Source organism: Podarcis gaigeae (genome assembly GCF_964106915.1).
Source record: "Podarcis gaigeae genome assembly, chromosome: 4".
In the NCBI taxonomy this organism is placed as follows: Eukaryota; Metazoa; Chordata; class Lepidosauria; order Squamata; family Lacertidae; genus Podarcis; species Podarcis gaigeae.
The window spans coordinates 80769213-80782928 of record NC_139677.1 but is presented as its reverse complement, the minus strand read 5'-3'; the positions used below and the strand labels follow the sequence as shown (position 1 = coordinate 80782928).

General features: G+C 43.7%; 1 protein-coding gene across 2 annotated transcripts; it reads right to left on the bottom strand.

The window, feature by feature from the left end:
* Positions 1 to 3581: 3581 nt before the first annotated feature.
* HMGB1 (high mobility group box 1) lies at positions 3582 to 13385 on the bottom strand. 2 transcript variants are annotated; one of them, XM_083737447.1, is made up of 5 exons: positions 13183 to 13385; positions 7601 to 7762; positions 7277 to 7422; positions 6885 to 7059; positions 3582 to 5506 (listed from the first exon to the last, which is right to left on the bottom strand). In XM_083737447.1, the coding sequence occupies exons 2-5, from the start codon at positions 7748 to 7750 to the stop codon at positions 5324 to 5326; spliced, it is 654 nt and encodes a 217-aa protein (XP_083593573.1). In that variant the 5' UTR covers positions 7751 to 7762; positions 13183 to 13385; the 3' UTR covers positions 3582 to 5323. The 2 variants fall into 2 exon arrangements, with proteins under 2 accessions (XP_083593573.1, XP_083593574.1); XM_083737448.1 differs by lacking the exon at positions 13183 to 13385 and adding an exon at positions 9050 to 12463 and having other exon boundaries at positions 7601 to 8989.
* Between the last annotated feature and the right edge of the window lie 331 nt (positions 13386 to 13716).

Below are 13716 nucleotides of genomic sequence, written 5' to 3'. Positions count from 1 at the left end.
GCAGATGACACCCAGCTCTACCTCTCCTTTAAATCAGAACCAGTGAAGGCGGTGAAGGTCCTGTGTGAGTGCCTGGAGGCGGTTGGAGGTTGGATGGCGGCTAACAGATTGAGGTTGAATCCTGACAAGACAGAAGTACTGTTTTTGGGGGACAGGAGGCGGGCAGGTGTGGAGGATTCCCTGGTCCTGAATGGGGTAACTGTGCCCCTGAAGGACCAGGTGCGCAGCCTGGGAGTCATTTTGGACTCACAGCTGTCCATGGAGGCACAGGTTAACTCTGTGTCCAGGGCAGCTGTCTACCAGCTCCACCTGGTACGCAGGCTAAGACCCTACCTCCCCGCGGACTGTCTCGCCAGAGTGGTGCATGCTCTGGTTATCTCACGCTTGGACTACTGCAACGCGCTCTACGTGGGGCTACCTTTGAAGATGACCCGGAAACTGCAATTAATCCAGAATGCGGCAGCTAGACTGGTGACTGGGAGTGGCCGCCGGGACCACATAACACCAGTTCTGAGAGATCTGCACTGGCTCCCAGTACGTTTCCGAGCACGATTCAAAGTGTTGGTGCCTACCTTTAAAGCCCTAAACGGCCTCGGTCCTGTATACCTGAAGGAGCGTCTCCACCCCCATCGTTCAGCCCGGACACTGAGATCCAGCGCCGAGGGCCTTCTGGCAGTTCCCTCATTGAGAGAAGTGAGGCTACAGGGAACCAGACAGAGGGCCTTCTCGGTAGTGGCGCCTGCCCATCAGATGTCAGAGAGATAAAGAATTACCTGACATTCAGAAGACATCTTAAGGCAGCCCTGTTCAGGGAAGTTTTTAATATGTAATGCTGTACTGTTTTTAACACTGATTGGGAGCCGCCCAGAGTGGCTGGGGAAATTATTATTATTATTATTATTATTATTATTATTATTATTATTATTCTCAGGTGAAAATAGGAACATCCTAAGGAAAAGTAGGACATCCCGAGATCAAATCAGAAACCAGGGCGGCTTCTGTAAATTTGGGACGGTCCCTGGAAAATGGGGATCCTGAGAGGGTCTGCTAGGCCCAAGCATCGTGGGGCGTGGCAGGGGGATAGCACAAATATAGCCCCTCTCAAAAGAACCTAAGAGCCCTGCTGGATCAAGCCAAAGGCTCATCTAAGCCTACAAGCAGAATTTGGTTGCGAGAAACACTCCCCTCACTTGCGATTCCCAGAAACTGGCCTCAAGAGGCATACTGCTTCTGACCGTGGAGAAAGGGAGCATAGCCATAGTGTCTAGATAGCCTTATTCTTCATGAATTATAGCCAGGGATGATGGGAGTTGTAGTCCCATAACCTCTGAAGGCCACCAGGTTGAGGAAGGCTGCCGTAGATGGATCATGAAATAAAAGTGTTGACTTTAATGCTAAATTAGACATTTCTGAAATTAAACCACTGACCACACAGAGGCTTTGTTGCCGTCAGGGCCCCAGGATCAGGCCTGTTTCCCCACTCATGATAATGGGGTTGCAGACTTCACCAGAATACCCTGGATCTCCAAGCCTCACTAAAACTTACCCTTGTTCTTCGCCTTGCCCGCCGTTGCATTTACTGGGAGCCTCACCTTCTAGTCAATGGGTCTTACTTCATGTAGGTCACCCATCATTCAACTGATGTCAACACGATGCCCAGTCACTTCATTTAAAAGGAAGGTTTAAAGTCGAACTCCCAATTCTTCCTTCGCTTGGCATTTGCTCAGGATTTTTTTTACCTTTTATTCAATACTTGGAAGTTTCCCGCACTCAAATGTCATCAGACCATGGTAAGGTTGGTGTGGTTTGCCCTAAAGAGCCTGAAAAATCATCTTTTAAGTCCCACAGGCTAGAGGTTCCCTGTTACTGCCATGTACGTACATGTCCCCTGTTCTCTGTATGCAAGAAGCAAAAATTAAATTTGGGAGATGGATTAGAAGCTTGGGAATTACGAAGTCTGAGGCATTTCATAAACCTTGCGGTCCTCCCAATTCTCGCTGGACACAGCAACAGTCTTTTAAAATGGGCACCCTGTGAGAGGCCAAAATTTGGCACGAGAGGGATCTTTCCAATGATGGATCTTCTCAAACCGCCCCCCCCCCTTCCACTTTGTTAAAAATTACCTAAATCAGGCTACTGCTTGAATAGGTATCTGCATGGAGTGCCTGTCTCACACATTACATTAGGTGTGTGGCATGGAGGGCCTAGCACCTACCCCTCAATCAAGCAAAGATTTTTGCTACTCAGGTGTCTGGGACTAAGGTTTCAGATAGCAGACCTTACAGTTCTGAAACATTAAACAAATCAATCCATTATAAATGGGAGCGTGTCATCAAAAAATACTTGTACACTACATTTTGATGCTTCTTAAGAAAAACAGCTGTTTTTGCTAGGTTGCCTTTGTAATCACCATTTTTAAATGCCCAAAATCTCATTTTTTTCAAAACTTGGCCTCAAAATACTTTAAGCAAGTCTGAAAACCAGTTATAAAGGTTTGCTTTAACATACACCAGGCCTGTCCAACAGGTTGATCGCAATCTACCAGTCGATTGCAGGGTGTCCCTGGTTGATCGTGGGATCCAGATGCCCACCCCCCAAAACAGCTCAACAACTCTGGTCAATCCAATAGGTAGATCACTGCCAATTTTTTTTTATAGTGGGAGTAGATCGCAGTCTCTTGGAAGTTGGGACAGCCCTGTCATGCACAATGCGAGTCCTGAAGCAAACTGAGAAAGATATGCAAACATTTCCAAGAGCAGTATCTGGCCTGAAGCATTTCAAAGTTGTTTGGAGCTAAGCAACCCAATAAATTCCAGAAGGTGGAAGTCCATCTTCAAAAACAGGACACCAGCACTCATCCTCGCCCAAAACGTACTGTATATGTCTTACCAGGATGCAGTTCTTGCTCACTATCCTGTTGAGGACTAAAACTTTATTCCATGGACCTGTGTAGACATCAGCTATTCTCTCCTTTCATTTCAAGGATTTGCAATGTGTCTATTAGCAGCTTTCCTAACTTTATGAAAAGTAACATTACATTTACAGAAAGCCTAGATGATTTACTGTACCACTCATTTACACTGCTTTGCAAATTATGGGCTGTATCCAACCAAGTTGTCCCAGTGGCACAAGAACCTGGAACTGTCTCTTTTCTCCCTGCACACTCCCAAAACTGTTCTGGATCAGGTTTGGAGGTCACGCAGAGGGGAAAGGGGAGGATTGGTTGTACAGGTGAAAACATAGCTTTATTGTAGACAACTCCAGGTCTACATTTGGCAAGCAAAACTGCTGTTTGTTACTGTGGCCCCGATTCTAATGTAAAGGAAGTTACAGTTCCCCACCTCTTGCTACCCCCAGCACATCCCAAAAAGCCTCTGGAGTATTGGAGGGGCATCCAAAACAATGTAGGATGGGGACATTGCCTAGAATTTGGCATGGATCCTAAGTTAGCTTTGTATTTCAGCCCATAACCAATTACCTTGAAGTGCAATTTACTGAACTGCCATTATTTAACAACATATTTGAAGCCTTTAACTGTAAAGAGAAATAATATTTGAAATAAACTCATTTAACTAAAGATATAAAACCTCTGTAATTATTGTTTTATTAGTATCAACCAGGAAATCAGATGTTCAGTATTCTCCTGAGGTTATACATAAACAAATGCAAAATTGAAGAATCGTAAAAGTCAAAATCGTATAACAAAACAATACTCCATCAAAAAAGTGTGTAAAGTTACAAGAATGCTATCTTTAAACACTGGCACATGAGAACCATAATTTTTAACTACAGAATTGCCAATCAGTTCCCAAATTAGTCCGCAGGTAAATGTGAAGAGAGTTAATAATTGCCAGCACTTTTACTGAATGTGCACAAACTTTTAACTTTGGTTTTCAAAGCAACCTATATTTTATCAAATCAGAGGTCATTGGAATACCATGTTACATCTCACACCTATATGGGGAAAAAGTAATTTCCCTATACAGCTAATTTTAACTTACAAAATGGGCAAATATCAAGAATGCATTATAAAAAGACTAACAGAAAAAGATACATCTCATCTGACTTTTGAGACAATATAAAATTTTGAAAATGGGATAGTCTAGGACTACTATGGTTATGAAAGCATGAATTCATACAGATTGAACAATGGTACCACTTATAGAAAACATTAGCAAAGTAAAATATTTCCCTGTGGGACATTTACTACCAGGAGAGGTCATTGTGTAAAGCCCACAACTATTACTTGACATGGTATCCTAAAAGGATTACAGTAATTTTAGCATTTGACATTACCTGCTTAGGTAGGGTACACTCACCTCTGTATTCAGGTATTTGCAAATACAACTCTCATTATGGCCAATGGAGTCACATATGTAAATCCCTCACAGCTCAAAATGAAAATATACTTTCAGTGGTCCTCCAAGGACACAAATTTGAAGTTATTTTCCCCTGGAATTATTCCATGCTACTGAACTGAATTCTATATTCCTCAGCCCTCAGAAACTGGTAAATTTACACAAATCAGTAGAATATTGTATGTAAGCAAAAGCTGAGCAAATACAGATTGGCTAAGAACAGGGTTCTCAAAAAAAAAAAAAAAAGTGGCCTCTTATATGAAGGGAAAAAAACACACAACGCTTTGCATATGCCTGTATATATTTCCTACCCTATCATGATTATCTAGGGTGTAGATCAAAGCTCTTGTATCGGCTTATAGGAATGAAGAAACAAAAATGCCATTTTTATGTGATCCCCAAAGGGCATAACAGAGAGAATATGCTTTCCAGAAAGAAAGACTTTACAAGGGCATCTATTAAAAGGACAACAATACTAATTAAAAAAAAAATGTATTTACTTAGAAGCAATCAGAATGTCAACAGCTACATTTTTTTTTCTTTTTTGCAATTACAGAGTGGTATTTAAGTTAACAGATCAACTATTATTTTTTCTGATGCAGACAACTGATGAAAATGAGTAACCAACTACATCTGCAAGTATAACTAATTTGTGCTGTGCACCAACAAGGAACCTGCTTTAAACTTTCATGCCAATTTACAACCCCCTCACTGTACTAGGCAAGGTTAGCGGCCACTGAGATACCACTGAAGGACAGGGCTACCCAAAGACACGTCCGGTAGTGTGTTAACTATACAAAAAAAGAGAGAGAGAAAGAAAAAAGAAGAAAAAGAGAGAGACACTGTACATTTTAAAAACAAATCTTACACAGCTTTATGTTTAATTTTTTTTTCTCTTTAAAAGGAGTGAGTTGTGTACAGGGGGGTTAAATGCTTTTATAGACAAGAACTGATCTAAAAGAGGGTTATTCATCATCATCCTCTTCTTCTTCATCCTCCTCCTCGTCCTCATCTTCATCCTCTTCATCATCATCCTCGTCGTCATCATCGTCTTCCTCTTCCTTCTTTTTCTTGCTTTTCTCAGGCTTAGGTGGAGCTAGCTTTTTGGCTACCTCAGGCTTCCCCTTAGCTCTGTATGCAGCAACATCCTTAGGAGAAGCAGAGAAAGTTTAGCTACTTGACACAGAGGGAAGGGAATACCACTTAAATGAAAATGCACAGGAATCTATATTTGACAGAATTGTAATTCATAACATAGAGCCTATTCAGATGACTATGATTTGTACTACTGCAGTTCAGTACAGCAGTACACTCAGTCAAGAATTCTAATACTTTATTGATAAATTTCATGCACTTCAATTAATGAGTAGACAGTGCCACCTTCAGCATGCAATGTTTCTCTTTTTGACTTGCACATAACACTTAATACAGCAAGCCTCAATAAACTCAATGTCAAGCTTACATTAAAAAAATTAAGTATAGGATTTCAAACAAATTTTTGTTCTCATTTCCCTACCTGTCCAAAATGATCAGGGTTTTTTTTTACCCATCTTGCTGCTGTACATCCATGGCTCATAGAGTTGTGCCATTAGCTAGGTCTTCCTCAGTACCACACTGACAGAGTATCCACACCATGGCTTAATTAATTTTCTCAATTATGAGTGGCTTAATATATTATTATACTATGCTCTGTTACAAAGAACACCAGAGCACAAAATGCAAACGATCAAGTGTAAAGGCTGTGCAGTCAGTGGGTACTCTTTTCAAATTCAGAAGCAGCAGCCTGATCTTTCCTTGGTCATTATTTCTAAATATTTTATTAGATTAGCACCTGCATAATCTTGCAGGCATGTCCCCTTCACATTTGGTTTTGCAAGCTGGGTATCTTTCTTGTACATGGTCATCCCTCTTCCAAGGCAAAGTAAGTACATGAAAGTGACCTGAGAGTCTGACCATCTTATTTTGTTCACAAGCTATGCTGAATTTGTCAAAAAAAACAAACAAACCACTTGTCTGTTAATATTCCTCAACCATTAAAAACAAAGAAAGCAATGTACTGGCTACAATATTAGCCACTATTAGGAGTGATACACTTTTTTCCTTCAAACTATAGCAATTAAAACACATGCTCCAAATAAAAGCATGTTATTAGTGATTACATTTAGTTCACATAGCCTACAAGTTTCTTTTCTTTTTAAATTAAGCAACACTTTCATCAGATCATTTTAGTATTTCAGCTCCAAAGAAGTTACTTGGAAATATATTCCACAGATGGATGTTTTTGTTTATAATACCAAATGTTCTTAGTTTCAATAGAGATTGCTGGTACCATTTAACATTCCAGGGAAAATGCAAGCATGCGTATGGCTCCATTCCTTTTAACATTAATTTCCTATGAGTGACATCCAATTTTAACCATACTCGAGTTCACTCAAATTTCAACAGGTCTACTATGACCAACACTGTACATCACCCAATATATTTAATGACAAATTTGAATGGCAAAAGAGGCTATCTGGAGTTTACCTTTTCATACTTCTCCTTCAGTTTGGATGCCTTCTTTTCAAAAGGTTGCTTATCATTTGCGGAAGTATTATTCCACATCTCTCCGAGTTTCTTTGCAACATCCCCAATAGAGAGGCCAGGGTGTTCTCCTTTGATTTTTGGACGATACTCAGAGCAGAACAAGAAAAATGCTGAGCTGAAAATTAAATTATAAACATTTGAAACATAAAGGTTAGAACTACTGAATTATGTACAGCAAGGTGAGAACCTTTACTATGCATTGCAAAGCGATATAACAGAACAGACCTATCCATATTTATATAAAAAGTGAAATTTCTGCCTCCCCACCATTCATCTATCACTCTTTTGGATGTCTATCAGCGCAATGCATGTTAGCCATAAAAGCTACTCACGGAGGCCTCTTTGGTGCATTTGGGTCCTTGAATTTCTTTTTCGTCTCTCCTTTAGGTGGTATGTAACTTTCCATTTCTCTTTCATAACGAACTTTGTCAGCTCGTGCCATATCTTCAAACTTTCCTTTCTCTTTAGCAGACATAGTCTATAAAAATAATTCAGTATGCATCCTCAGCTCAAGATTATACCCAATTCCATTCTAAATTTGTAAAATTTATTGGCGAGTATGTTTTCTATTCCTAAGAAATAGCTACATGCAAATTGCATTTATTTGGGTATTTTGAGTATTACTATTAAAACAAAAAACAATACTAACAACTTACCTTCCACCGTTCTGAACATTTTTTTGAGAACTCTGAAAAGTTCACTGAAGCATCTGGGTGTTTCTTCTTGTGCTCTTCTCGGCAAGTTTGCACAAAGTAGGCATATGAGGACATTTTGCCTCTTGGCTTTTTAGGATCACCTTTGCCCATTTTGGATGATTTCTGAAAGACAAAGTAGAAACATTTGAGAAATATTGGGGCTTCCATACAGTAGATTAAGAAAAAGAAGACGATTAAAAACTGCTTAAACTACCAGTCTGAGCCATTTCCCTTAATACTTTAAAGCTACATTCTTGGACAACTATCTAGGCAACCAAATAGTTGTACATCAGTGTCCCAGATAGTATGTCACTCTAAACCATTGCTTGCTCGTGACTTACCATTCATGATTTGCTAGGGAGAAATGAACCACAAGCACTGATTTGCAAGGTTTATTTTTGGCTTACCACTCGTGGTTACTTTGGCTGTTTGTTCACTTTGAAGTTTAAAGGGATTTGCAAACCAGGCGACTGGTTACAAATCTGTATAAAATGCAGAACATGTTGCTATAAGATGACTTTTAATTATTATGCAGTCCTCCATCTCAACATCAGGCAACTCCTGATGGAACTCCTGATATAAGAAAAGGTATACTAGTACATTCCCTGAACACGAAATTTACCTTTACCCAACTGCAACTGTCTTCCATACAAGCAACTATTAATTCTATGAAGTTCTGCTAGAACTGCAGAAAACTGATACCAAATAATAGGCAAAAATGTTTTCAATTACTGTTCTGAGAGAAAAGCACTAAATATTGTGAATCCTCTCAATTCGAATCACCCTTTTAAGCTATTTTTCAAAGCACAATTTGTTTAGTCTATAACATCAATAAAAAAATTCTTGTATTCAGCAGTGACGTATGTACGGCTACCTAAACTTAATGGTAGGCACAGTCTGCTTTGACAAGTATAACAACCTGTTTGGCATTGATAAGAGACTTGATAACTAGTCTTCCCTAGCACTGTAAGGCTAAAGTAAGACAGAAGAGATCACTCCCCTTGCACATCAGGTACAGTGGTACCAAAGGGTAAGTACTCAATTTGTTCTGGAGGTCCGTTCTTAACCTGAAACTGTTCTTAACCTGAAGCACCACTTTAGCTAATGGGGCCTCCTGCTGCCCCTGCGCCGCCAGAGCCCGATTTCTGTTCTCATCCTGAAGCAAAGTTCTTAACCCGAGGTACTATTTCTGGGTTAGCGGACTCTGTAACCTGAAGTGTATGTAACCCGAGGTACCACTGTACTAGATCTGGAGTTCCAAACCTGCCTTTTGCGACTGGATGGAGATGTTCAGGAGCCACCCTTAGCACCTAGCATTTCCACTTGCCTGGCTGCAGTCAGTTGGTCTGCCTGGCACACCACCAGCAAAAGAAGCGTGTCTTTTGCTACTGCACTACCCGTGCCAAAGACCTGATTTGCCCAGCAGCAAAAGACACACCATTTTTTCCTTTTTACTCCTGTGCACATTTTTTTTTGCTCCTGCGCTATTCGGCAAATCCCTTGATTCACCTGACAGCTTTTTCTTTTTCTGTGAGGCTGCCTGGTCTCATAGCAGTGCAGCAATTTTTTTAAAAGGTGCCTAGACATTTTGTTTTGGCACCCACAACATAGGGCCTAGGAGCCACATGGCTCCTAGCATTCCTATCCCAGTTTCTAACACCGTGTACATGGGACCCAGTACATCAAAGGAGCACTACGCACATTAAGCACTACTACACACTAAGGTTATGCTTGCTAGACTGGGGTATTTAGCTACAAATACCAATATAAAGAGTACAAAAAAATTAAAGGGTCTGCTTTAAAAAGCAGTACAAAAAAAATAAAGAGATGCGCTTTCATGCACAATAGCTGCTTCATCATCTGATGTGGGCTTGTGCCTTCAAAAGCACATATTGCAAAAGGGCATGAGATTTGCAGAAGATGCTATGAGAACCAGACAGGGCCCAGTGACTTTTAGAACTGTGGACAGATTTGGTGGACACTGTATACTTGGGCTGCCAAAAAGCTTTTAACAAACTGCCTCATTAAAGTTCCTGTGTAAACCTAGCCTTGGCATAAGAAGGGAGGTCCCTTTATGGATCAATAATTGGCTAACAAACCAGGAAGCAAAAAACTGGACATTTCTCACAATAAAGAAAAAAAAAGGAAAGGAAAGGAAAGGAAAGGAAAGGAAAGGAAAGGAAAGGAAAGGAAAGGAAAGAGAGAGATCCCTCAAGAATCTGTACGGGAACCAGATACTTTTAAATTTGTTCAAAAATTATCTGGACTTAGCAAACTTGGCCATCACCGCTAACAGCACAAAATTATTGAGTGGAAAACCAAAAAGGAACTGTGAAGATCTCAAAAAAACTCTCCAAAATCGAGGAATGGGCAATGAGATAGCAAATGTGGTTCAGTGTAAGCATATGTAAAATGATGTACATTGGTGCATGTTATAATCATTAGGAAAAGGACTGAAAATAAAACTGCTACTATTGCTACGTCATCTATGGTAAAACCACAATTGGAATGCTGTGTATGGTTCTGATCTCCATGGGGAAAGGTTACAACCTTTAGGGCTTTTTATTTTGGAAAAAAAGTAACTAAAGGGAAACATGACCATTTGGTGCATATCCAATTGACACACAACTGATGAATGGACCCAGAAGAGGCCAGAATAGGGGCGGGGCATGCGAAATGGTTTCCACCTGTGCTACAAACTGGCGTCATTCAATAGTCAAATGATGGGAGATTTGGGGAAATGAAAGTACTTCTTCACAAAGTGTATTGCTCAATTACGGAATCTGTGTCCACAAGATGTGCTGATGGCCACCAATTGTGACAAATTCTTGACAAATGGAATTAGACGAATTCGTGAAGGGAAGACTATCAAGACCTACAAATTATAACAGCTATTTCTTTCACAGCAATAGAATCATATAATTGTAGCATCGGAAAGGGCACTGAGGACCATCTAGTCCAACCCTCTGCAACACAGGAATATGCAGCTGTCCCATATGGGGATCAAACCTACTTGCTGGCTCCAGAATGAGACACAGCATGCCTCTGAATACCAGTTGCAGGAGAGGGCTACTGCCTTGATGTCCCGCTTGTGGGCTGGCTACTGTGGGAAAGTATGCTGTATAAGTTAGGCCTTTGATCTGATCCAAAAGGGCTCTTCCCGCATTCTTACTTTTTCAGATTAAGCCCTACAGTTTTCATATTTGTGCTGACACTTTCTTTCTGAGAAGTAAGGATTCCTAGTACAGACCACGCTTTTCTTGAAGTTCTTCATGTTGAAGAAAGTACCTCTCTACTCCAGCTTGCACAACTTGACTAGGGAAATGTGCACAGCTCTAACTGGCATTGCCACAGAAAGGCATAATTTCCTATCAGTCTGGCATGCGGACAGAAAAAGATTTGTGTTCTCTGACTAAACATGTCCGGTCTAAAGTTTCTGTCAAGTAAACAACACTTAAAAGCCAGGAGCTGCTGGTGTCTACAATGGAGCCTGGGTCTGAAAATGCACTCTCAGAATTAAGACAAGAGGCTGCTATGGCTTAACTTAATAATTAAAACAACAGAAAAAGGGACTTGAGGGACTTAATAGATTTAAAGCGTGATATAAAATGTACCTCTGAAAATGTAATTCACAAGTGTTATTTAAAATGCTCCTTCCACTGCTGAACGCTTCCTACATTACAGGGTAATGTGGGGGGGGGGATCACTTCAACCATAAAAATTGAATTTTATAAATATTTTAATTTACCCCCTTTCACATAGCCATGTATTAATTATGAAGGGGATAATTTGCGGAAGGGGAAAGAAAAGTTTTTCGTGAGGGGTAACTCCCCCCCCCCAAAAAAACCTAAAGCCCACCCCACAGATATAAAAATGATCAAGGCGCAGCTTTTTCGAGCTCGTCGCGTTAAATTGCATTCCCCTCTTAGAAACTACGCTGCCACGAGCTTCGATGTGCTCAGGCTCCAAGGACGGCGCCCGACAATAAATATAGCTGCAGCTGTAGAGCTTTGGGATTCTTCTCGGTGCGCCTTAATCTACACGAACGAGCCGGGAAAGCTCGAGAGAGAGAGAGGGAGGGAAGTAGGGAGGGCTCATAAATGGCGCAGGCTGCTGCCTAAGAAGGTCACCACCGGCAGCGGCGGCGGCAGATCTCCTTCCATTTTGTGCGCACGCCTTGCTGATGAGAGAAAGTCCCCTCGAAATGCGCGTGGCGGGCGCTCAGCCGAGGCGGGGAGGCCGCGCTCTCGCCGGGCGCGCGGGACCCGGGGTCGCCTCTCGCCCGCGCGGCGGCAATGGCAAGCGGCAAGCGCTCCTTTTGCATGGGCTCCCGCGGCAGCCGAGCAGGAAGCGAAGCCGCTTCTCGGAATGGCCGCTGCTCATAGAGAATATGGCTCCTTCCTTCCCTTTGTGTGTGTGTGTGCGTGTGCCTGGTGCGCTCTGTACTCTGGCGCACACACTCAGCCATTACAGGCAATGAGGCGGCGGCGGCGGGGGGGGGGGGAGCGTCTCGTTTCCACTGAGAGCTGCCAGAAGGGCCCCCCCTTTCCAAAACCTCCCCCCTTAATACATATATATATACATTATACATATATAGAACCCGGACTCGGGCTTTTAAACGGTCGCCTGCGGAGCTCTCCCCTCTCCGTCGCCCAGGGATAAAAGACGCCTTGGAAAAAGTTCCCCTGAACTGCGCCCCCGCCCGCCCGTGCGCGCGCGCCTCCCCCTGCCTGCCTTGTTTCCTCCCCCCTCCTCCTCCTCCTCTGCCTCCACTTACACACGGCTCTCGTCAGCCATGTTACAGCAAGCGCAGCTCCCGAGGTGATTTATCGCCCCGAGGCCAACAACGCCCAGAGACACTCCCGGGGATTCGCGGGGCTCCCCACAATGAAAGGGGGTCGGGGAGAGAGCCAGGCAGAGAAAGGAGGACACGACACCCCCGTTCCCCCCCCCCACACCCCTTCACACAAACACACTCGAGCCCAGCCCCGCGATGCGAAGTCCGTCTCCCCACACGGCTCTCTCACACATTACATAGAGAGACGGCTCTGCTGCAATGGCTCTATCGCCCGTGCTATGTAAGCAGCTTATTAGCACTCAAGACCGCTTCCCTCCGCCGCCGCCGCCGCCCCCCGCCTCAGCCGAGACCCCCGCCCCATTTCCACGGGTTTAAAGAGACGAGCCCGGCCGCGATTATCCGGGCAGGAGAGGAAAGGCGCTTTCCCGGCATTTGTGGGTCCCCTTCAACCACTTCTCAAAACTCCCCACTTTTGGTGTGGATCTGGGGCTTTTTTCCCCGACCCCCCCCCCGCCTTTTAAAGAGCAGCTCGGTGTTTTCCTGCCCCCCCTCCTCCCCGGTGCTGAGGGAAGTGTGGTTTCCCTGCCTGAATCCCCCCTTTGTGTGTCTCGTGAGGGCTAATCCTGCCCCCCTCGCACCCCCAAAAGACTACGCCGTCCGCCCCCCAACCCCCACAGAGGCTCGGGAGTTTCGGCCTCCCCCCCCCAGCCAGCCGGCGGCCCCCCACCCCCCGCAGGATACTCACCCCGTGACAAGGATCTCGGTTCACACACGCCACAAACACACGCGCGCCGGCCACCGAGGCTGCCTGGATCTCGTATGTAGTCCAATTCACTGCAATGGCTGAGAGCTGGATCGATACGCAGCCTCCTCACTCTCTCAGTGCTGGTAACATTACTCTCAACACAGGGCTTTTTCTATTGGCTGCCGCCGAGGCAGGAGCTGCGCTGGTTGGAGGAACGCCTTCCATTGTCCTGACCAGAGGAGGCTGCCGGTTGGACGCGGCGGGGTACACGTCACCGGGGATTGAAAGGGCGCGCAAATATAAAACTGGCTGAGAGGGAGAAGGCTGAGGCGGGATGTACAGCTCTGAAGCTGAAACTAGTGCTGTACTGCGGTGTATGAAGAGAGCAGCTCATAGGCAATAGCATAAGACTCAGCAGAGGCAAAAGGAGCTTCGTTCCCTTAGGTACACGGTCATCCCCATCCCCAAATAAGCACCCCCACAGCCTGTATAAGGGGTCCTAAAACTTCACCATACACCTACCTAGTCCCTGCT